This window comes from Lepisosteus platostomus, chromosome 15 (genome assembly GCF_059453375.1).
Source record: "Lepisosteus platostomus isolate fLepPlt1 chromosome 15, fLepPlt1.hap1, whole genome shotgun sequence".
Classification (NCBI taxonomy): Eukaryota; Metazoa; Chordata; class Actinopteri; order Semionotiformes; family Lepisosteidae; genus Lepisosteus; species Lepisosteus platostomus.
In genome coordinates this window covers 12,626,209-12,651,834 of record NC_142625.1, presented here as the reverse complement: position 1 = coordinate 12,651,834, position 25,626 = coordinate 12,626,209, and the positions used below count along the sequence as shown (strand labels likewise).

The following is a 25,626-nucleotide window of genomic DNA, read 5'->3' as shown; positions in this document are numbered from 1 at the left end:
GTGAGGATCTGAGTGTTTTCCCAATGTTACCAGGGGCATTTAGAAAACATTTCTTCCGACAGATGTGTCAGTGCTGAAGAATGTGCCTCTGTGCTCATTCACGGGGTTTCAGGAGGGTAAACCTAAATGACCTCAGCTGAAGCAGAAAAGTACTCAAAGGCCTTAGATAAAACAAAACAGCAGCTCTATACAGTTATAACCACTGGCATTACAAACAGGAGGGAACTGCAGGCTGATAACAGACGACTCACGTGTGGTGGAGGAGAAGGAGGCTGGCCGGGGCCCGCTGGGGTTGACCGGTGGCAGGGGTGGCATGGCAGAGGGAGCGGACCTAGAGTGAATCTTGACCTCCACAGGGGAGCCGGGCATGGCAGGGGGCTTCTTCTCTCCACTGTCTGAAAAGAGGATGAAAGGGACCTTTAAAAAACTGTCTGTGGACAGGAAACTACAGCAACCAGAACACGGGGTGCTGTCAACTTCAGGTCCACAACTAAAACAGCACCAGCCAGTTAGTTAGAATCAGTACCTCAGAGAGGTTCATGTCTTTAAAAAAAAAGAGGTTTGAAGTAATGGAAAATTTAAGTTTGGTCATTAACACAAAGTTCAATACTAAGACTGGCCTCTTGGCCATACACTAGATGCTGGAAACACTTTCATATACAGACACCTTTGTCAGGAAGGCAAACGCACTTTTACTCTGACTAAAGATAAAACACAGTAACACCTGAGTACTATCTGAGTACAATAGTAGCTTCAGGAAAAACAGGGGACTTTAAATCACATTAAGATGGATAATTGGGCCTAAATCCTGAAAAAGACTTAGTCAGAAATCCTCTTGAGGACAGGACTCACACAGGGCTCAGCCACAAGAAATCTGTGTGACATTCATATAAGTGACTGATTCTCTGAGATTTCCAGAATATAATTCCCTAAAAAAATATGAACAAAACCTCTGTTTTTTAAACGAAGCTTGTTCTCTGAATTAGCCAGATGTCATCCAGCCCTTGAGCTGCAATGCGATTTATTGGTGAAGTGCTAATGAAAAAGCTCATTGTGATGAGAATAATGTTCTGCTATTGAGAATTAGGGAGGAAGATTTCTGTATTTCACGGTTACCAACAGGACCTCAGAACTATTGAGGGTTTAATATGTACTCCCAGAACACACTGGCTCAGACATGAACACCAAATGCTGGAAAGGAAAACAAAAAAAACTTTAACAGGATTAGTCTTTTATTGCCCATGAGAAACTGAAAGCTCCTGAAGACTGGTGTCTCCTATCTAGAGCAATGCCAGCTGGTCACAGTGCTGTAATATATAGAAAAGAAACACCTGGCCAGTTATTAGAATAATAATTTGCATCCATGTAGGACTTTTCTTCTCAAAGGATCTCAGAGTGCTTTACATATAGGAGGGGACCCACATCATTCACTGTTGAAGTGCAGCCCCCACCTAGGTGAGGCGTAGGACACTCATATTATGCGCTCGGTACACTTAATAATTAGATACATAGTGAAAAAACCTCCCAAGTTATAAAGTAAAAGCATGATCTTCAGCTTAGCTGCATGGCACAGGAGGGGAGGGGTATCAATGCCTGGCTGAGGTGACTGACACTTTGAGCTGAAGAACAGCTGCAAGACTCTAAATTTTAGATTCATCACCACGACGAAATGGGATGAAAAACAAGAAGCAAAAGGAAGTCTTCACCCTTTTGCAGGTTTTTTTTTGCAGATCCTAATCAAATGCTTTTCATCGAGACAGTTCTTCTCCCCAGATATATCCTCCTCCCAAAGACCAGTCTGAGTAATTCTGCAATTAAACAGATCATGCGGTCTCAGGTTGTATTCCCTGTAACACCTTACTGCCCAGTTTCACAAAGGACCTCCTTGTGTTATCCTAAGCTTAATAAGGTTCCCCACAATCTTTTACATGTGTAGCTCCATGTAAAAGAGAGCTCTGTGCCACCTGTTTTCAAACATGGTTGCTCACAGGTATTTCCTGTTTCATAACCTCACTCCCCACAGGCAGCTGGGAATTCTGCAAGGCCAGAAGTCTAACTGGAGAATTCAGCTTCCAATAAGTAAATATCAACTTCTGTATAATGTGCTGTCCCACTGAACCCTGTAGCAATGAACTGTATTTGTTACCTGCTTGTAAAACCTGCTGCAAATTAGATCTACATCTCTATTCCTTAAAGAGTGTGCTGAAGGATTTCCTCTACCTACCAAGACTTTCACTTACAAACTTTAAAATTCTTCAACTCAAAGCTGTGGCAAGGAGCAGAAAACACTATGCTTTAAAAGACACATGATTACCATGGCCACAATGAAATCCAGTCACCTTCTACCAAAAACAAATGTATTTCTCCAAAGACAAGGTGGCCATTTTCTGCAAAAACAGAGAACAAAAACTGATTGCCAGTTTATCTTTCAGAAGAGAACAGCATATCCTCTTTATACAAGTTCTGAACACCTGTCTGGTACTCTGCTGAGAACAAAAAAAGCAGCCTAAAATAACCCTTGTGTTTATAGATTAAATTAATTAATTCAAATAACAGATATTAAAATATTCATCATTACCAGGAAGTTAACATATACATGTCAGACCTAAGTGAAGCTAAGCTAAGAGGTAAGTGAAGTTCTTGCTGAAGAACACATCTTGCCTTTTTCTGTGAAGTCAGCCTCTACCCGTTCATTTGCAGCTGCCACATTCACACAGTGTGCTGTAGCAGAATGTGTTAAACAAGCACAAACAAGAAAAACTTGTACTTCTAAGGCCAGTTAGGCAGGAACAGTATCCGACCACAAAGTCACCTTGACCCTGTGTTCAGCCACAGGGGGTCTGCATTAGTTCCGGCTCAGCAGAGAATGGCTGCCGCTTCACCTCAGGCTGTCTTGGCCCTTCTCTCCCTGGGAGGGGGCTGCCCGGTTCTGCACCGCGCACACGAGGCAGCGAGGAGCCCTGGACAAGCTGAACTCTCGCGCTCGCACTGCTGCGCTCCGCTGTCACATGAGGTACATTCTGACAGCTTTCCGGGTCTTCCATCTGCGCCTCAGCTCGTTTGCAATTCCTGGCTCCGGCCCTTTTCTGTGGTAATGCAGAGCCGTCTGCACTGCAGCCAGAGGCTTTCCTCTGATCACTCCACCTGCTTTCCATCTCGACAGGGCTGGGGAGCAGCAGCAGGAAGTCTGGTCTTTGTGCTTCCACAGCGACGCTCCAACTGCTGTACAGAGTTCTACAGAACACTTGGTCCAAAAGACCCATTAAATGACACAACATTTTCTCTCCTAGCTAGTGAAATCAACGTTTGTCACCTTAGAAAATTGCCTTCTGCTGGCTACAAATCTGTTTTATCTGCAGAGCTGCGATCCATGACCACTTGCATTCATAGAACTGAAAATGTCTGGGCAAAACTAGGAACTAATTTAAAAATCCTGGGTCAGTAAGTGATGACAAACACTCCATATATGCATCCCTTTATTCCACAATAGAACAGTTCAGTCTCTGGCTAATAAGCCGTATTAACACTGTAGTGTCTTCAATGGAAAACAGGAAGGGGAAAACAAAATGAGCATCTGCCAGAAGATTCCCTGTGCGTTGTGCTGCGCTGATCCAGAGCCCACTGAGCGTGAAAGACCTACACAAACCAGGACATGGAAACACAAATGCCCACTTACAATATTTAGAGAGAGGAGACAGACCACGCAACCTGCTGTCAGCTGAGTGAGAAGGATCTTACTGTGGGGCCACCTTGGATAAATATTGATCCAGAGTAGTCTATTTGACTAGCTAGTCTGTGCCACCTGTTTTCAATTGAAAAGGAGAAAACCTGCTCTCTTAGAAGCAAAAACAAACAGAATAGAGCATTCACAATGCAATGCACACTACTGGCCAGATTGGCCAATTGATAAACACAGCACACCATGATAATTGCAGGAGGATAGATTTCTATTGTTTAAAAATGAGATCACAGCTTTATTTCTACTTATCCAAAGCTTACCTCCTCCACCCTCAGCAAACAGTTTCAGCATTTGGGAATATTTAGTGTGCCATAAATTTGATAAAGGGGACATTAAGAGTCCTACCAGCTCTAAGAACAGGAAAGGTAGCTTTCTGTGGAAGTCAAAGACCTCAGAGTACATCAATATCACCCGTAATTTCCCCCTCATAGAATAGGGTAATTGAAGACAGATACCTGTATGTTACTGGAGAAAGTAACATTTTTGCTATATTTTGTATCACCAAAAAAAAAAAACAGGTGGACCATTAAACTCCTTCCATCTGGCGTTACCAAAGGAAGAGCCTTCATATGTTTCCAGTTATCTCAATAAGCAGACTCAGTGAACTTAGCTTACAACAGACTCAAAAAGTAATGGGGTGCCTCAGATGTTTAAACAGTCTAAATATCAGTTTCAGCAAACTAAATGATGGAACATACATTTACAAATACGCCAGTGAGGAGCTGCAACATTGTGCAATCAACAAAGGGACAAACAGATGCTAATTCTACGCTGAAAAGTAGGCAAAAAAGAAAATCAAGGTTTTGGCTGTAGAACCTTCAGATGTGGAGAGATGTGGGAGAAAGCAGGCCACAGCGAGGGTAAGGAGGCCAAAGCAGATCTGATAGATCCCCATTTCTCGTCCCATGTTCATTGTCACACGGACCTTTCAGTCCGTGTCCTTTCACAGAGGTCCGGGGCTCTCAATCCACATCTTTTCACAGAGGTCTGGGAGTCTTGATGCCAAAAGACATTATCCTTAATCTAGGGTTATTATTATTATTATTACTCTTTCCACACACCTGAAGAAGCTTCAAAGCTGAAACATTGTTTTTTTTCTTTCCACTTTACAGTGTGGAACTACTGCTTCCACATACAAATAAGAAATGAAAAACAAAATGTAGAACTTGTCAATACATGTATAAAATATTTAATACCAATACTTTGGATAGAAATACGCCATAAACTTCTGGAGTCTGTACTAGTCAGTATTTGTTCCAGAGTGGGACAAATCCAATTGGATATATATTTCAGATTTAGATAATATACCAAGAGGTGGTGGATGTACAATTTAGCAAATTCTTCATTTATTTAGGACAGAAGTGTAAATCTTATTTTTTCCAATTTTATTGCAAACGATCTCCTAATTTTATCTTTATCTGACTTAATCTCCTATTAACTCAAAATGAACATAAGGAGGGTTATAAAAATCTAGCTGTTTCTTTGACAGAAGACAGAATATAGGATTCCATACTCCCACAATCCTTGGTGTAAAGAAGTGTCTCCTGTGTTCAGTTTTAAATATGCTTTCTCACAGTTTCTACTTGTGTCCTCTGGTTCTTGTTTCATTGTGAAATCTGAATAAGTACATTGGACTGTGTTTGTCAAAGCCTTCCTGAAGATTTGAAATATTTGAACCAGGTCTCTTCTATTCAATACTAAAAAGATTCAGTCTTTTAGCCCATCAGGGTAGAACACTTCTTTGAGTGAAGTAATGTATCTGGTTGCTCATTTCTGTAATCGAGCAGCAATACGATTTTTTGTAACATAGTGACCAAAACTGACGCAGTTTATTCACATACTTTGTGTGGAAACCAGATTCCCACGTATTGTATGTACAGTACATCTAGAGGAGTATTTTCTCAAGTCCTGTTTGTGTTTAACACAGGCAGCCTCTGGGGAAAATCTGCAGAGATCCAGGTGCTTCCAATCTCTTTGTCTAACAAGCATGCAAACCCACAGCTGGAGAGACACAGGTAAAATGCAAAAAGCCAGATGGAGAAGGACAGGCAAGAGGCAAGGAAAAGTAGCCGTGAACCAAAATAACCTGGGTAACTAAACAGTTTTCACCTCGGAAACCCACGAAAAAACAAGGAGCTGTGTCATTATTCCACACATGGCGGAAGCGTCTCTCACCGAAAGAGCTGAACCACTGTGGAGGAGGTATTAATGTGAGAGACTGGCTGCAGAGGTTCAAACCCTGAACGTGCCACCGGCTTATCCTGCGTCACCCAGAATCACCTACTGAGCCTCTTTCTGCTTCCAATGATTGCTGGCTTTGGTGCAAAACTCCCTAGTCTCTGTATTTTGCTTTGAATAAATAAGTCTTCTAAAAAGAACTCATAATTACGTATCAGTTTTATTTACATTTACAGTGAAAGAAGTACTAGTATGAATGTATCACTTGAGAAATAACCTAGCAAGATATCTGTGGAACAAACAGACTGGAGAGTTTCAGCTCCTCTAACACTGGTGCTGCTGACCAGGCCCCACAGCATTGACACTGCATTTCAAAACAGAACACCTTAGACTGGACTGTGGCTTTCAACATTGTGAGATACTGTGCCACAACTTAACCCCCTCCTAGTCAGGGAAACAAGTATTTGCACCTCAGTGAAAGAGAAGAAATTAGTTTTGGAATTAAAAAACAGCTTATATAAAAGTGATACCAGCAAAAAGGAAGACAATATTATGTCTCATATTGTCATAATGCCACCCTGGTCCAGTACTGTGAACCGGTGGTTAAATTCTGTATCAAGAGATTTTAGCTTCTGCTGACACAGTTTAAGACCATTTAGAAATGAATGGTACAATGCAGTGGTCTGTGCTGAATTCTGTAGTTCTCTAGTGTGGATTGAGCCTTCACATACTAACCCAAAACCTCATATCACTATGATTCAGGTGGGTAGCTGCATCAGCATGCATAGTCTGCAAAGGAACAAGTAATAGGTTTATTCCATGCTGAAAAGAGAAGAAAGAACACGTTTCAGCCGTGGAGCCTTCTTCAGGTTTGCTCATTATGATTCAGCTCAGCAGCTCTGACCTTGTGGATATTAGCAATGTTCCTTTGTTTGAAAGAACGTTAAGGGTGATATAGATTTAACTTACATGAGCCTTACCCTGTAAAAGGATTTTGATTAAATGTTTTGTGAGATATCTGGGTGTTATAAAGGGCTAAACATTCTGTGCTTATCCAATGTAGCGTGCATTTGTTTTGCAATGGAAAGCCAATCAAAATCAAATTATGCCTTGAATGACTGTTTATGCTGTAGGGACAACTCAGACGTATGTAAAACATTAAGAATTTGTAGAAATAAATGTAGGAAAAATAGAAAACAAAGCAAAAAGAGAGTATGCCAAAAAATGAGTCATCTTTATCTGCAGTTTTAGATCGATACTACCTCAGATCTGCTTGGCAGTAAGTCAAGAATTTTGTCTCCTGTCAGCTTTGTCACCTCCTCCTATACTGCAGTAATACGCTCCAAAGGTGAAGTACGAGGGACACTTCAACACAGCTTTGCTTTCTCAGACTGCTGAACAGGTAACAGAGACCCAGAGTCTTCTCTTGTCTCTTGCATGAGTGCAGAGGAGATCTCCTGCCAAGTCTGTTGCTTGACTTCATAAACTAAAGACCTCTCCAAGTCCACCCCATGACTTTCAAGAATGAATAACGCTCAATGTGTTTTGAATATCAGAATATGGCTAAAAAAACAAGCTTTTTCCCAGATTCCAAAGTAACTGATTTTCAAATGTATTGCTTTCTCATGAATATCCTTTTCACTTTAAAGTGGCTTGTTGAAACCTGATTTCATTTTCATTCTAAAAGTCTCTTAACTGCTGAGTTAACCTGAAACGGTAGACCCCTTTCTAAATTGCCACCACTGAAAAGACCTCATGTTTCTAAACATTTCCCTTGGTCAGGATGTGCATTACCTATAATTCCAAAGAAATAGCAGCACAAAATACTAGCAAAAGCAAAAGAAAGAACAGTCCTATAGTTATGCCTCAACAGTTTGTAGCCTCGTTAGTGTCTGGAAGGAAGGAAATAATATGATAATATGATAAATCCAAAAGAAAACAAAAACAACAGTGGAATATTATGGTCCATGACCAAAGAGGCGAAAGGGTTAAGCTATCAGCTCTTTAATTGCAGTGCTGCCGATACACCCCAGCCCCCACTCTGTCTGTCCTCTCTACCATATGGATCTAATCGGGCAAGAGCCAGCCAGCTGGGGCCTCCAACAGTCACCTGTGACAGAGAAAAGGGGACAGAAGGCTTCAGATTCTTATCCAGGGGAGAGACAATGTGTTTGCGGGAGAAAGAGAGGAGAGGGGAGGGGGAAGGGTGGAAGAGGGGGGCAGTCCAGAAGCCACGAGACTCACAATGAGGCAGAGAGAACGGACTCTGGCGGAAACAATGACTGCACCTGGTCCCTGCCTGTCCACACGCGATGACAATGTAGCACACATCTGTTCCCAGACTGCACTGCCCCACCCCCACTCCCGGCAAAACCACTCTTTTTCATTACAGCATAGCAACAGGTTTGAGTCCACCACCCCCACGCCAGACCTAGTCACTCAGCTTATGAAAAAATGCATGTTTTCCCATTTTCTGACAAAAGAGAGCCCCTTCCTTGTCTTTGCAGCTACAGCAGAATGCCTTATTTAGATAAATAGAGCAAAGGAAATTAACCTTTCAAACATTTACAAGAGGTGTCAGTCAAAAAGAAAAGGTGTCTTGTGCGCACAGTACAAATAAACTGCTTTTGAACAGCACCCTCGTTTGGGCTGATTATTCATGGCTCTCTGTACAGGATAATAGATTTATTCACTGCAGCAAACAATGTTTTTTCTATGACTGGGAGGCTCATTCTAAACAAAGGGAATCAAACAAAAGCCTTCAGACACCTTTAGTTTTACATTAAACAGCTCTACAGAGTCTGGCGCTGACCTTGTGCAAAATTAGTTCTTATTTGGCCAGCAAACATTGTTCCAATGACAGCTTACAACTATCCCATAGGCTGTCTGATTTCTCTGTGTTAGAAGTTCCTCCAGCAATGACTGGATGAGGTAAACAATAAAGGCCCCACTGGTCTCCCCAGCTGGAGTTTAAAACTCCCCCAGTTTTACCTGAGCATAGCATAACAACACAAAAATGGTTAGAAGCAAGAGGAGGCCATTCTGCCCATTTACCCCGTTTACTAGTTAGTATCTCATTGATGGAAGGATTGTATCCATCTGTTTCTTTAAAAAGCCAGAGTATTGGCTTTAACAACATGGCTGCATAGCTTGCTTCATGCTCCTACAACCCTTTGGGTAAAGCAATAGTCTTTACACACACTAGTGTGTGTCCCACTAGTCAGAATGGGAAGTCTGTCTCTCGTATCAGGTAGTTTCCACCTGTGTCCTCTGGTTCATGTTTCATATTTTATTCCCAAGTCCATTTGGTTGACTCTGTCATTGCCTTTGTGGATGTTGAATGGTTTTATCTGGAGGTTGTTCACCACCAGAATTCCATCATGGAAAGAAACACTTTCAGTTAATCCATTTATAAACTACCCCTGCACACACTGAGAACCCATAGCAAGGACCTGTTAGAAAATATTTCTGTAAAAATATTTTTGGTGTGCAGTAATTCTATAATATGGTCCAGGTTCACAGTCATCTTAAGTCTGCTTCCACGTGTGGTCTGAAAAGCACCATCAAGGAGAGCCAGGCTCAGTGATTACTTAAGGGAGCCACTCCTCTCTTGCTCCCTAGTATAAGTAACCCCCAAGAAATCTATGCACCACTGAATACAGGCCAAAGCAATAATGCAATGTTTCGGTTCATGACCAACAGAACAAACCACCCCAGTGTGCTGTTCAGGCAGAACGTGTGTCAACGGGGAGAATAAATTAGATGGTGTAGGAGCTGTCCAGACAGACAGCAAAAAAAAAACACAGTTGTTTTGACTTTGTTTCATCAGCTCAAACTATTAGACCTTCAAATACAGTGTGCATTTATCTTGGCTCAGTTGATTAGCTTAGCCTAGGGCCTGAACAGACTAAATTGGGCCTATTCCCAAGATAAATAAGGTACCTTCTTATAAAATGGCATTTTTTTCTCCCTTTTGTAGCCATTTCTTAAGCTACAAGTCTGTATTTAAGAGGTTTTCTAACTGGCCTTATGTGACGACTACCAATTCCTAACTATTAAGCCTCTTAGTCTTGAAAACATATTCTACCAAAAATGTTTTAAAAGGAAGTGAAATACTAAAATTGCAAAAAACAAAATTACCTGTAATATATGCACCCAAATGGAAAATGAATTACCGACAAAGAGGAAAAAGAGTTTGGCCAGAGATCTTCAACGATCTATAGCTCAGGAAAAGTGTATGTGGCATGCCAGACTCGTAAATATTACACTCTGTTCAAGACCGCTCATGACCAGGGAGTCTACACGCATTGCAGGTTTGGCTGCAGAAACAGAATCGTGTGTGTGCATGCATACCTCTCTTCTGTTCTGGCCGATTCCAAACTCAAAAGCCCTTTGTGGAGTTTAGTTTTCATGCAGTCCTCATAGTCACAGGGAATCTGACCAGCCAGGTGTCTGAGATGCCAATAAACTATAATGCAGTCTCTGGAATAGTTTGGTAAAACTTTGCACGTTGTGCTGCCCAAGCACAGGTACAATTCAGGATGAGAGCCATGAAGGTAGAAGGTAGAAAGTTCTTAAGGAGTGAAGAGGAGAAGATGATTGAAATTCTGAGGGAAGGGGGGTGCAGTAATCTTAACCTGGTGATTTTTCTATAAGGGAAGCATAAAACAAGAAAGCGAGGAGGGCAAGCAGTAACGAGAGAGCCTGGCAGGGAGGGTGACATCGTTAAGGTCATTAACACACAGACAACATAAATGGGCTCCATACAGCCCCTTTCCTGATGGCTGCTTTGGGAAGCATTATATTATCCAGTCATTATATTAACTGCTCAGAGCTTTGTTACAGACTCTCAAGACCCTCTTCACCTCTCACAGCTAATTGATGGATTTCTTTCATGCACATTAGGAACGTTACAGAAGTTCCAGCCAAGAGCCGGATTCTCTCTTGCTTGGAAAGAAATGGGTCTAGACCAATTCTGCAAACAAGCAAAGTCTACAAAAATGGTTTATTGTTTCCTCCACCTTGCACAGAAACTTAAACAGCAGCATGATTTCACATCACTAATTGAAAATGTTAAACAAGAGACGTGCCAATTTCATTCCAATCTCTTTTTATTCTTACGCTGCTCTTTAATCATGAAAAAAAAAGTAAAATCAAAGGATTGAAACACATAGTGCTGTTTAGGTGACAGTTTTAATCCAACACCATTAGACAAAGGCAATATGAGTGGATTAATATTATGTAACAGACGTACAAAATTAATGATAAGCAAGGTTACAAGTAACACAGCAGTACTATTTTACATTTTTTACTTTCACCTCTTTAGATTACCGAGACGATTCCCTCAGAATGCAGGCAAGCTACACTACCTAACATGGATTGCAGTTCAGACACTAAAACAACATAAGGGTCATACATGCTGTCTAACTTACATTTCAGAAATGTGCTAATGCACTTATCCTGTGCCCAAGCCTGTGTGTTTTAAACATCTCTCTACTCTAATGGCTGGATAAGAAATCCAACCCAGCTAAAATGTGCTGCTCACTATACCTACGGTCAACATTTGCTGGAATACTTAAACAGCCTGTGAGAAAAACAGTAAATCATTCCTAGAGGCTGTTAAGTATAATTAGTATTTTGCAATGCTCTTTTCTTTTCATGTGTCTGTCTCTCTTTCCTTTAATTTTACTCTTTCTTGCTAAGGAAGATTTGGGAGAGATGAGGAAAGGGGACTGGAAATTTTAGATTTTCCTTTCATAAATTGCTCTCAGTTGAAACACTGTACCAACAATCTTAGCAGACATAGAGGAATTTCAAAACTCTTTACAATGTTGTTATTCAGCTTCTGAAGTTGTACTTTTGGCTTCATTATCTATGGCTAACTTTGTCATTATAAGTGTCAAAGTAATTAATGGTGCATCCATCTAAAAATCACTTATTGGAAAAAAAAGAACTTAGGATATTACAGTATAGGCAGTATAGGTAACTATTAGCTTTGGCAAGTTCGTTAACCTGTTCTATAGACAGCTGAGCTTCCCACAAACTTAAAAAAAAAAAACATTGTCAAATGTTAACATTCCATGGCAGAATTGTTTTAGCACAAACTCCTTATCAGGAATTTTGGAATTTGTACAGTGTTGTATTTGTATGTCACAGCAGCAAACTTTATCAAAGATGATGATATCGGTTCACATCTCATGTTCATACTTCATTTTAAAAGTAAAATTTAAGAGAAGCATCATGGTACTTTTTTCAGTTTTATTCTTGGAAACCTATTTTTTTTAATCTGCTAAGAATGTGCTGTTCATACAAGGACATGTAGGATCTTTGCTACACCATCAAATGTTTTTTACAAATATCACAGTATTATCTTCACACAATGTCAATCGACACTGCACTCTTGTTTAATTGACACACAATTTTTCACACAGGTTAAAGGTTTGGTGTTGTAGACCTCCATTGAAAGAATCTCAGTTTGGTAAGCAAATTTCAGAACTATAGCCTAAGAGCAGGAATTTCATGTCCAGTCTCCAGCCTACAAGAGGGCATGTGCACTGTTAAAACTATTCAATGTTGACTTTAATTCCATGATGCTATCTGTGTGTACTTTGAGAAAATGCTTATCCATGTTCTCCTGTCCATCCCTGTGGCTATCCCACACAAAAAAATTCCACAATCCCACATGGAGAAGTTGCTTGTTTGCAGTGAGGAATAAAAAGCCCTGTGCTGCAGAGATGCTGTCCCATGTGATTCCCGAAAAGAACGGATACAGATAACAAAGGAAGACAGCAGTAATAGAGAACAAAAGAGCAGCAGGGAGCCACTATCACTGTCTGTTGCTCAGTAGGGGGGGTGATGTTAAAGTTGGGACAGTTATTGTTTTACTATGTGTAATTATTCAAACCCTGTGGTAAAAAAAACAGATCAGATCAGATTGCTGCCTGTCTCTTTCAGAGGTTTCTCCCATTTAATCAATCATGAAGTTCTATTTGTCCCAAGGAGAATGTGAAACAATTTGTGACAGGTTAAAGGATTCATGACCCGGAGAAGTGGTGCTTACTCTGTATTTCTGCCCAGTCTGGGCTGTCCAACCTGTGCTGCTATGAGCGTCCGGAAAACTCAAAACTGGCCATGGCCAAAACAAACAATCATCCCTGGGGGTCAGAACGTAACAGATTATTTAACTGAGGGAAACTGCTGTCCTGCCATGCAGAGGTGCAATACAAGAACCCATTCCGTCTGTGTGTGTCTCTCTCCCCTGCCAAACTGACAAATTTCAGCTTTCTGGAATCTGTTTCAGAGCATTCTCCCACAAGTCACACAAAAGGCACCTTGTTTCACTGCCTCGCCTCACCAAACAGCAGATTTTAGCCCTGCTAGAGGACGTTTTTACTAAGGGAAGAAAAACTACAATTAATTTTGGAGGTGAACAAAAGACAAACAGACCAAAAAAAGGAACAAAAAAGATATTGCAATCCAGGTCAACCTTGTCCCCCAAAAAGCTACCAACCAGTTCACATGAAACACCTTCCACCCCAGTACCAGAGACTAAAAAAGGATATGCTATTGCAGTTAAGTACTGCGAAGGGCATAGAGTTCCATTCACCTGACAGGTAATGCCTCTGTTTCCTTTTGGAATTAGTTTCTCCCTAACCCTTTTTGAGCAACAAAGAGTGACACGGGTCACTTCTCAGGGCACAAGTCATGGCTTCAGGGTCTACTCCTGAATCTTACAAAGACACAGGACAGGCCACCAATTCTGCCTCGTTGCTGTCCAAATGACAAGCTCAATAGACCCAAGCTGGACAAAAGAGCCATTCAATACCATGGCTCCCACACGCAATAACATGGCTATTTTCGAGCAAATTATTTTGATGGAGCCCAGGTCTAAATCACGCAATGACAGCCGCGAAGCTCGATATTACATCTCCATTCACTGGGCTTAATCCACTATTTCCTGTTCAGGTCAAAGCAGATGCAGCATTTTTTGTCCATGAAACGGACTGCCCATAACCCCTCTGTCAGAATACAGAAGGGGCTTTCAGCAGCTAGAAATTCCTACACTTCTTCTGAAAGGTCGAAAGCCATTTGTCAACTACTGGTAACATTAAGTTACCCTGCGAGAAACACATAATGCAGATGTAAGCAAAACATTCATTGCATTAGGGCTGAAATAATGCTTCAGAAAGAAGTGGCTCCATGGTGTGTGGTACTGTATCACTTATTCAACTGGAGAAGCAATTTCTGATGTCTCCACTCGATCTTCTGTTTCCTGCATGCCACCCAGTAGTAGCAGTGATGTGGGTCCCCACATACAGTATGTAAAGTGAAACTTGATCTAATGAGATGAAAAGCACTATATAAATGCGAGGAAACTGTATGATTTCTGCAATGTAACTGTTTATTTTGCTTTTAAATGTCAAAAAGGGCTGCTGGATTTTGAAACATGCCAGTTACATTTGTTGCAGCAGTGTCACAAAAAAAAAAGCCGGCAGCCGTTGACTTTGAAGATGGTGTGAACATGCAGGAAAATTTCTGCATCATAATGAAGGGTTAAGCAGCAGGGAGACATGTAAATCAATCAGCCTGATACTTACAAAGCAAAATATGCAACTTAAAATTCTTTACTGCTACAGGAGCGGTCTGTCCTTCAGTGAGCCTATGTGTTCAGCTGTGCCCTGTTCACCAGATGCTGTCAAAAATGAATTCTGCTATGGATGAAGATTTGATTATCAAGTACGTGGTGAAGAGAGAAAACACAGCAGTGGCTTGGGCTTTAAAAAAACCAAAAGAACCCAAATCAACTCTGCTCTTTCTGTCACTGTGACACACAACAGATGTACTTTAACAAACCCTGTTCTATCTGAAGGCAGTTTAGACTTTGCAGACTTACTCATCAAGAGCCAGAGTGGGTAAACTGAGCTTCTCCAGGCTTCCCCACAACAATTAAGAGACAAATCCTGTCTCTTTTTCAGCACCCTAGGAAAATCCCTTCACCCCTGTAGCTCATGTTTAAGACAAATTTACCACCAAAACATTAAACCCATACAGACGTCCAAAGTTTTATTTGAAACCATTGTCCCTGCCTCTTTCAAGGGCTTCAATAAAGACCAGGAAGGCCACACAGGCTAGATTCAGGGCTTCCTCACATATAAACTTAAAAAGAGACACACGCAGATACCAGTCAGACAAGAAAAAAATGCTTATATTTTTTGTCCATTAAATCACAGCGTGTGAATTCAAAAGCTTTTGCATTCACTATGCCCTTCACTTGAAAAGAAATGTACACCTCAGTCCACATACCTAGCCTGCTACACAAAGCACAGTGAGCAAGAAACTTTGCTCTGGATTTAAGGAAAGAGCAATGACGATGTACTTGATTCTAAAATTTTAGCTTGAATTAAGAGACATTCTTAAGAATGCTACAAGAGAAACAAATATAGAATAGAAAACAAAAGTTTGCCTTGGACATCTAGTGCGTTCTTAAAATGAAGTAGCAGATAAAACCCCTGCTCTGTTCTACTTTCCCAGCTCCTTGACCACCCAGCCCTGTTGTCAAGTGATGACTCTTACCTTAGCAGTCAAGAAGAAATCGTGACGAAGCAGAGAGAGAGAGAGACTGGGAAATAACTGTCCAGCAAAGCAAAATCATTTAAAAAAAGACCTTGAAGAGACACGGTCTTCCTCACCTCCTCTGTGTCTCAGCCTGTCTTTATTTTTTACTGTAATCCTCTCTTTTCTTGTTGCTTTCTTTTCCTCCCTCTCTCCCTCCTCCTGACACCTTCATATGTCAGGCATGCGTACCCTCTCCCACATATGTGAGCTCCAGCTCAGCCTCAGCTGCCTATCCAAATCCAAGGAAACACAGATGGGTCCCAGATGGAAAAGGCTATCCAAGCAGACCAGCTCTCGCTCTCTCTCGCTCTCCCTCTCTGCACCACGCCAGCACTGCCCCCTCCCTCTCCCCAGCTCACGGACACTTTCCTCTGTTTCCAAGGGCTGCCTGCCAAGCTGATGTCACCCCTAGGCCACACCCCCCGTATGGATCCCAGCCAATCTGCTGCTAATCTGTTTAATGTATTTACCGAAGGCCTCATAATTATCATAACTAATTGCTCTGGCACACACAGGCAAAACAAAAGCCCTGCCAAGTCCACTGTGATCCTCGTCAACACCCTACCACCTCCTCACCCCCAACAGACAAGTCTTATATTTTTCGGGATACATGTATATATAGGTTTGATTAGCTTGATTTTAGCTCTCGGACTCTGCAAGGTGGTGGTCGAGTTATTTCCAGTAAACCTGTCTCTACCCTGATGATGCACAAAAAAAACAACCGAAAAGATGTTTCTTTAGCAGAAATCATTCCATTCTCACTGATTTGTTCAGCAGGGAGCACATTGTTTCAATGCATGAAAACAAAAGGGTTTTTCAGTTGTTTTTTTCTGCTCACGGTTACAAAAAGCAGGCACGCTTTTAAATTTAAAAAAAATCTAAGATCTTTTTTTATTTTTTCCTAGGGCTGGGGGATTTATAGTTGTGAACGAATACCTTTTGTATTTTACTGGAAATAATACATTGTACTTCAGAATCACTGACTCAGCACAGTACTTCCACAAATCTAGTTCTCTAAATTAAGATCAAGCTCTTTGCAATCCAATTATTTAGCCAAGATGAAATTTTAAATAATGTAGATATCCCATGACTATTCGTTTCTTACAGACAGCATTTATTTCTGTTCCTAGTTGCATCAGTATCAGATATGCATACAGCAATAAAACCATGAACTGTTTTCTCCCAGTTTCTTTTTAGAGCAAATTGGTTCAGTACCAGCAGATAACCTTTGCATGGCCTCAATACAGCCAGCTCTCCACCTATCACAACTTTCGGACACCTTATCTCATCCCCTGCTCATCTTATTTTGTGTCTACAAACCACCTGGAATTATTACTAAGGTGATTTACTGGTACTGTTTGCTCTTTTCTAAGAAACAGGAATCACTGTGCTTTTTTAATTGCCTCTTGAATGGTTTCCCAGTCCTGTAGGCCAAGAAAACAAGTGTAACAGAGTGGAGCATTGTGTGCCCAACGTGGTTCACGTTTGCATATATTATTGTGACTGAATTGAGAAAAAGACACATGCCTCAGATTGAGAAGAATGTGGAATAAAAGGATAAGTGATAATGCTAAAAAGATCCTTTTCTTGTTACTGAAACACTGATTTAGTGGAGCACACAGCTCAACACAAGGTCTGCAGGAGTGCAGGAGTCACAGGGGTTCTCTGTCTGCACCGCACACAGGCTCCTGGGAGATCTGCAACTGCCATTTTTGGTTCACAGTCAAGCAGCACAGAGTGACTCGCCGACACCTCTCCCGTCTCCCCTCCCCGTGTACTCAACCACATCTGAGTCTCTTCTACCAGAGGCGGATGAACGTTCCTGCGGGAGGGAACTTCTGTTTGAACAGAGCCTGGCTCTTCAGGCTCGGAATTCACAGTTGTTATCCAGCTAGAATTGAAAGAGCCTGACGCTTTTCAACTTCCGCCTTCTTGAGACAATCCAGCGTGCTCAAAAAAACACATTAATTCATAAAAACACTCTGTGATTAATTTCCACCGAGTGAGATAAAGGAGGCAGAATACGCATTAAGAAACAAACACCCGCAGTGCATGTTCTATAAGCACAATATCCTGGGTGCTTTTCTCTTATGAAGACTTTATTAAGGGACTTTATTTTCTATTTTTTATTTATATTCTTTATTTTATTTATTTACAGTACCAGGATACACTGTTTTATTTAAGCACTGTAGTATCAATAGAAAACTTAAAATGTGTCATATTAAATGAAAACACAACCAAAACGTATGACCTTACAAAAAGAGAAGAGCAACGCAACAACAAAACACTGTAGCAATGCTGAGTTAGTGTAGAAAACCCCAGCCTTCCTTTGATGAAACAAATGTAATGCACAAATGTAATGTTCTTTCCATAATGCTGGAAAGAATTCAGTGAATCCTGATATTAAAGGTCAGTTAATCCAAGTTGCCTTGAATATCATCACAGGTCACATTTGTGAAGAAAAGCTTTAGCCAGCCATCCCACAGAGGACAAGGGGTCTGGAAGCTGAGGCTGTATGGAGAGTTAAAGGCTTCTAAGCAAGACATTTGCAGGCCAGTGCAAGCCTGCACAGCACTTTGTCTTTCACATCCATCACAAACCTTAACCCTCACCTCCCTGCTTGAGTCGATCGGCAGTGTTCGTGCGAGGGCCCTCCTGAACTTACTCAAGCCTACCTTTAATGTATTTATTTGTACAAGAAAATGATACAAGGCTGTGTATGGGATTGCTTTTCTCTGTTCCCTGCAGCTGCCAGTCATTGGGGTAAAAGAAAAAGGAAATGGAGCCTCTGTACCACAGAGTGAGATATCCCAGCCTGCCCTGCACATCTGGTTCCAGTCACACTCACTCTCAGAACATACTTTTAGAAAAATAAACAGCAAAATTTAAGTGACCACTCCGCTTATTGAAAACAGAGCAGAGCAGCGAAGGATTCTAGGAAAAATATATACATACATAAATCATTACTGGGCTGCCAAACCTCCCTAGGTAGTGCTGATACCACGGACAGAATGTTATTTCTGAAGTCCCAGCCTGACCTTCTTCTGCATGAAGTGAAACAGATTATAATGCCAAGGCTGCATCATTCCCTAACTCCAACCTCCACAGCTACACCAAGAGAGATTTCTTATTCTGTCCCAACAGTTTTTGAGGATTACACATTACAGCACTCCAGTCAGCGATTTCTGAGCTTCCTCCATCTGTGGGAGCTTGTTTTTGTCTTGGTTAAGGAAGTTGATCTACACCCGAAGCCACAAATTCTGATGTTATTCAACCGGCTCACGTTACCTTAGAAGCTATAGCTTTTGGATGAAATCGACTGCATCTTAAGTTTCTGGTTAAAGCCTGCAGTCTTAACAGTGGATAAGAGTTCAGCTTTCTGCATGGTGAAAAGTGAAAGCCCACAGCTACAGGTCAGCAAGTGTGTCTCTAAAGTGGGGATACTGTTGACCTTAAGTACCATGACAGTACGACTCCCATCATCCATCTCTGACAGGCTGACAGGAATCGTGCGGAGAAGTGACTTATTTTAAATGTGACCCTATACTCCTGGTCTTGGTCAGCCTGGAAAATGTATTCACAATTATTCCACACTCCCAATGTCTCTTGTGGAAATTTTGCCTGTTGCTTCTCAACAAAGTCACAAATGACAACCCGCAGCAGCTGACATCATTATTCTGAATATGTTTATTTAAAAAAACAACTAGCCCCAAAGGCCTATAGTAGACCAGGTTTTTTTCTTAAAAATAAAAATCAGTAACTACAAACTATTTTTGTTGCACTGAATTTATTATTTTTTGTTCTGGGGCCGCGACATTGATATCACAGTTCATGGATTGCACCATCCTGCAGTACAGCAAGCTGAAAACAACACAAAGAAACTCTCATCTCTTTTGTCTCTTAGATAAGATGAGCCTTTAAGCACATAAGTGGAATAAGCAGCTTTCTGGAAATGGCAGTTTTTAAAACTATCACCGAGTCAAAAGTGCAACAATCACACTTCTTGCCAAAGAGGTGCCGGGAGTGGCCAGACTGCTGGAGTGAATCATTCTCTCAACAGGAGAATGGATAGCCCCTGTCTTAACAGCCAGTTATCTTAAAGTGTTTACAAGCCCACAGGCACAGAACAGTAGAGTAAATGGGCCTTTATATGAGAAAACAAGGCCCCGAAACTGCAGGGATTCTACAGTAAACAAGAACACACAAGATCTCAGAACACTTAACTGCCAGGCATCCTACAGTGGCACTTAATGTAGTGCCTCTACCTTTTCATTTTCAAAAATGAACACATTTCAAGAAGAAACAACATTGTTTTCTAATGCAAAAGCAACAGTTTAAGAGGCTGATTCAAAATGTTTTCTTTCTATTCTGATTTTGGATCCTGTTAACTAGCTTCCAGCATAATATTCTAGGAACCTCTCTGCCCTTGTTTTTCTGACACAAAAGAGTTTTTAAAAAGGGATGCAGAAGAGTTTTTTTTTTACATTGTTAAACCATGCCCAAATGAGCTGACAAATGCCTTTATTGGATCAGTAAAGTTATTCCAAGGGAATTTAATAGATAAGGCATTCTACCTTTCTTGTGATCAGTCAAACTAAATGCTTCGGGTATAATCATCTACATCTTTTATGTTGAAGGAAAGCTTCTTGAAGCGTTCTATGATTTCTTGCAATTTTTACCACTAGGCAGAGCTCAGACTCATCGGTGGTTTATCCTTGATTTAATGGAGCACAGATCTGCACCTAGTGATGACTATATCTCTCAAAATCGTCATTGTGATTAACTCAAAAGCTTAAAAGGGGGAAATTATTCAGCCCATTTAACTCATGTGATTGCTAATGACTTGTCAAATTCAGTCACGTCTTGAAAAATGCAAGGGTACCGCTTTGACATCACGGTTGGGCTGCTTATTCCAGACTCCCACAACACTTTGCGTAAAGAAGTGCCACTTGTTCTCATTCCTAAACGCACTATCCTATAATACCTACTTGTGTCCTCTGGATCATGATTCACTCTTGTTCTGAAGAAGGTGTCACATCATTGTTGTCCCTGCACTGATTGCCTTATTTCACTCATTGAGATCCCACCTTCCACCCATTAAACATGTAAAGGGCCAGCCCCTGAAGCAAGAAAAACTCCATTGACTTCCATGAGGCCTCCCCCTCTCCCCCTGCCCCTACTGCCATTGTGCTCTGCTTGTCAATCGCCTCATCTCATCCATAACAAATGGCTCCAGGTTTCTTTTTTTCCTTCTTTTCCCCCTTCTTCCCTCTGGATGAAAGGCAGGCATTGAGCCTGCAGTGGCATTCCAAAACCCCAGCCCACGGCTCCAGAGTGTCTGGCTATCCAGCACTTCTGGGAGCGATTAGTTTAAGCAAAGCCTGACCCGCCTACTCACCCATGGAAAACCGTCAGATCTCTCATTACACTTGAGGGAAGGAGTGTGTGTGTGCGTGCGCGCGCAAGGGTCTGGGTAAGTGTGTATAAGTGTGTGTTTGTGCGTGTTGGTAATGTATGTGTTTAAAATGGATCTGAAGAGTTTTACATTTGACTGGATGCGTGATGCAAAATTTCCCACTGGTTCAAGCCAACTCCCCCCCCTCCATACACACACACCTCCACCAGCACCATGATTAAAAATGATTAAGCTTCTCCTCACTATATTATGTAAAGCCCACTATCCTGCTGAACTCGATATTTCTTACGATCATTACAAACACCACTGAACTCTCGGTGCAGATAGCTTTGACAAATTCTTAAACCACTGGTGCATAACTGGACTCCTTCGAGGGGGGAGCAGATCTCTTTAAATCGCCAAAAGCTAAGGGCCTTAGAAAACCACAAATAAATTAATTTTGCTTAATTAGCTCATTAAGAGATCATGTGGGATGTTAACCAGAGGAATGGAGAAGTGCACCGCTGTCCCAGGATAGCAAAAGAAATCCTAAAAGTGCAAATACAGAATTATCAGTCCTTGATACAGAGATAGAGAAATGGATACTTGAGATACTAAGATGACCCCAGACTTTCTTCATTGCTCAAACTAGGTTGCTCACTTACTGTAAACACTCTTGTGTGGCTTAAGCACGTTTTGTCCCTGCCTCTCCTTTCTTAAATACACCAGTACAGTATCATGTCGTGCCAAATACAAGCGTTTCCCATCTCAGCGATCTGTTCTTTGCATTTTGGTTTAAAAAAAAATGCAAAAGTGGAGACGACAAAAAGCAAAAGAAAGGTTTGCAGCAACAGGAAGTGGGCTCTGCAGAGCAATGAACCAGACAGGAAAAAGCACTCCAGAGGTATGGTTCACTGCAGATGCTTCAGAAGAAGACAAAAGAGCCTCTCTGGAACAGGTAAACTCTATAAAGTGCCATCAGGTGAAATGCACAGGAAGGGCCCGAGGTATGATGTTATCCTGCAGCAGTTATCAATCACACCAGAGAGAGGTCACCAAATCCCTGTATAGAGCATAATAGTGACTGGGAGCAGGGAGAAAGAGGTTAAGAGGTCAGCCAAAATGCAATAAATGACAACCTAAGGTTAATGACAAGGGATTCAGGTGTCCACCGAAGATCCGCCGCAATTAGGCTCATAAGATGAGAAAAGAAGTTCAGAGACATGTCAAATGTAATCACAGGAATCAGATACAAAATTAGAGGTTTTAGTCAAAAGGGAGCTACAGATGCTGGGAGTGTAAACTATACATGAAAAACTGCTGCAGCGTGTCTAACTACTTTTACAGCTCATCCAAACAGTATGGCACCAGGGGATTTCAGGGTCTTTCTCAGGTAACACCCAGCGAGTTAGCAGCTGAGCTCAGGGGTCAACAGAGAACCTTCTTGAACTACCACTAAAGCACTTTACAAGCTTTACATGATCAATTACATTTATATTTAATTTCCTCTGTGCTGTGCCCTCATTTATTCCTGTAAATGAAAATATATTACAAGATAATTAAGAGGAAATAGTTTTACAAAAAGGATCCACTAAAGAAGAGCCAGAGCCACAACTTTATTAGTATTCTTTGTTACTATACTTCAAATATATTATCAAGCAATAGCCACTACCTTACTGTTTTCCCAAATGCAAAAGACAACACCAAATCTCAGTTCATATGAACCTAAAAAAAAAAAAATCTTCTTGGCCAGGAAATGTACAAGGCCTGTTGTATGTTCATTCTCATATAATTAAGGGGAATTCTGTGTCATCACAGAGGAAAAGAGGAATACGGAGCGAGTTTTCATTTCAGGGCTATGAAAATGCGTTTAAAAGGGCAAGCTCTGTCTCTCTGCCTTCCTGGAGAGAAAAGAGAAAGTGATGAAAAGCAGTAATGCTGGGTCCTGTTTGAACACCTGCAGACAAACTTCTCAAGGTCGCCCACGATGACTGTTTTTGGTGCAGTCCCGCAGGTGACGAGGCAAGCTCGGAGCTTGCCCCTGGGGCTGCCCCAGCTGTGTGCTGTGACGGCCACACCTGTGTTTCTGCAGATGTCTCATCTGGAGACAGCTCTGGGAACACCTGGCCTGCCAGAGACAGCCCTTCGAGGCTTTTCAAGGCCTCAATTACAGGGCTTACAGATAAGGCCGCTCTCTCTCGCTTGCTGTGCACAAAAATGCCTTTCCCATGTCTCCGCAGTGTTTCGGCTTGTTAAGAGCAAACTCCCACAACGTCCCTCCTTTGCCGAGCAAAAGGCAGGCCATCACGTCTGCCCAAGAATCAGGCAGTAACCCTGAAAAACATTCCCAGCCAAGTTTATTGGAAGCAATTCAAAGAGATCCACGGGATAATTGTTTCTTTGATAGCGGCAGCTGAGAAATTTTAGCAATCCGAAAAGATTAAACAAACACATGCGTCTTATTTAGATGCTGAAAGCCTTTGAATATTATAATTTAGGGAAAACAAGCAGCACTTAACTCTTTTTTTGTGCGATGGGAAATATTTTTTATTGGATTACACTTTCATGTCAGGATTCCCCTGCAAGGCCAAGGGAAAAATGTGAATGTTTTTTTCCTGTCTTTGCCTCAGGAATCCAAGAGCTTCATCCATTAAGAAACTATTCAGTAAAGTAAAATTAATTGAACTACTTTCATCATCTTTCATGCATTACCACAGAGCACCACTCTTCATCAAAGCTGGTGTCTTTGCCTGAGCTTTTAATGCATTGGGGAGAAATTCACTGGGCAATTGCAAGGTAACTACGTTGTGCCTTACAAATGTGTCTACAGACATGCACGCTTCTGCTGGTCAGAGTGAAACGTTACTGCACTCACTCTGACTGCTATGGTTCCTGAAGATACCATGGTAGTTAGCATTCATCAGAGTGGAGATAGTGACCTCTGTGTCCTGACCCAATTTCTATTCAAGCCTGCAGCTTGTACTTTAGCCCACCTGAATCTCCTGTAGCATTTCACAAGGCACAACAATTCCTATACTGAGATGAGGGTGCAGAACAGTCTCTTATGAGTCATGGTCATGGGCCCTACAACATGTAAAGTCCTTTGGGATCCTTCATGATTTAAAGCACTACACAAAATTAAATGAATTATTAATTATGATAGAATCTGATGGTTCTATATTCTTTCTGCATGTTATTTTCTTACTTTACTTCTTGTTGCAGAAAAACTGTCACTAAATTACACCAGCTTTTACAGCTTTGTCACAGTTTTCCTACAAAGCACACCATTGCCCAAACCTCTCCATCCCACCACATTTTTCTTCTTTCTCGTGTCACGGTCCACACATTACAGGAGGCCACTGAGTGAGTGGCGATTTAGGTGTTGCTGTGCAGTGGCATCAGGCGTGGTCCTGCAAGACCTACTTCAGCCAGGTTAAGAGCAGGGATTAGTTGTGTCCGCTAATGCATTCATTTCTGGATCCTCGAGCACAGCTGCCATGTAAACATGATGACACTGCAGACTGCCATCTTAATATACTGTTGTTATTGAATCAATAATTTTGGTTAAATAAATTGTGACATGTAAGAGCATCATCCCGGTTTTGATATGCACTGTCTGAAGGCAGTCAGGATCTCCAGCCTGCGGACTGTGCCCCCAGGAGGTTTCCTGAAAGACGGGATTGTAAATTCCCTTCACAGAGAATTCAGGATTTCAGGAGGAGAGCAAAATCGCCTGGCGTCTTTTTAACAGTGGGCAGCTGAAGCGATTGTAGAATCAAGGTGTCAACAGAGAAAAACAAAAACAAATGATTCCTCAGTTCAATTCAAATCTGCAAATACAATCTTAAGGAATTCCATACTTCAATCCTCAATTCTCAGTGCCCATATTGATGGCAATCTTATAGTTTATTATTAGTTGGGTGCGTTTATCAAAGCAACTTGCATTATGACCTAATGACACACAACCTTGCAGTTACACATCCAGAACCCCGACTACTACTCCACATTGATGTGTTATTAATAATTCCATAACAGTGTAAGTAAAATTTACCCAGACTAAAGACAATATTAAGAAAAAAAAACATTTACGGAAAAGTACCCCTCTATTGCAAATACACATGGTACTAAAAGAACAAAAGCAGATACTGTACATTCAAGGAGAAGGATAACAGATAAAGGCCTTTGCCTGCAGCTTTTTCATAATGTTCTCCTCAAACACATCGCGGGCAAGAAAGACAGATCCAATTTCAGGACTGCCAAAAGTGTCAAGCCCACACTTCTCTAAACAGCCCCAAACGTATTGTTGAGCTTCAATGAGCCCAAGTAAGTGAATATAAATGAGATTTAAAGCAGTCTACTGGGTGCTGACAAGTGCAGTGCAGCTGGGCTCATCAGGGACAGAGAAAAGGGCAACAGTGGAAAACCTTAAAGGGGTGGAAGGGGGGCAGACAATTCTAAAACATAGGCTTTGTTTGAAAACAGGGCAAAAGTACCTTTTAATGAGTAGAATGTAGGGGGAGGGGCACCATGCTAAGCACTTGGCCCTATTTCTTTTCAAACTCTTTTCAAACCGTGACTATTCTGATTAGCTAGACTTAGCAGTTGCTGGCCAACACCTTTTGTTCTCGATATCCAATCTTCATGCAGTCTTACTTAAAAAAAGGACAAGAAACTCCCAAACGTACCATACTTGCACACA

At 41.5% G+C, this 25,626-nt stretch overlaps 1 protein-coding gene across 4 annotated transcripts in view; it reads right to left on the bottom strand.

Annotated features, from left to right (window-relative positions):
* Nucleotides 1–25,626, bottom strand: part of cbfa2t2 (CBFA2/RUNX1 partner transcriptional co-repressor 2) — a 45,154-nt gene that overhangs the window by 14,905 nt on the left and 4,623 nt on the right. For 2 of the 4 annotated variants that reach the window (XM_088607766.1, XM_088607770.1), the window contains exon 2: nucleotides 252–395. In XM_088607766.1, the coding sequence (XP_088463892.1) occupies nucleotides 252–395 (144 nt within the window). Of the gene's footprint in view, nucleotides 1–251; nucleotides 396–15,490; nucleotides 15,887–25,626 lie in introns of those variants that run through there. The other 2 variants (XM_088607768.1, XM_088607767.1) reach the window with 2 other exon arrangements.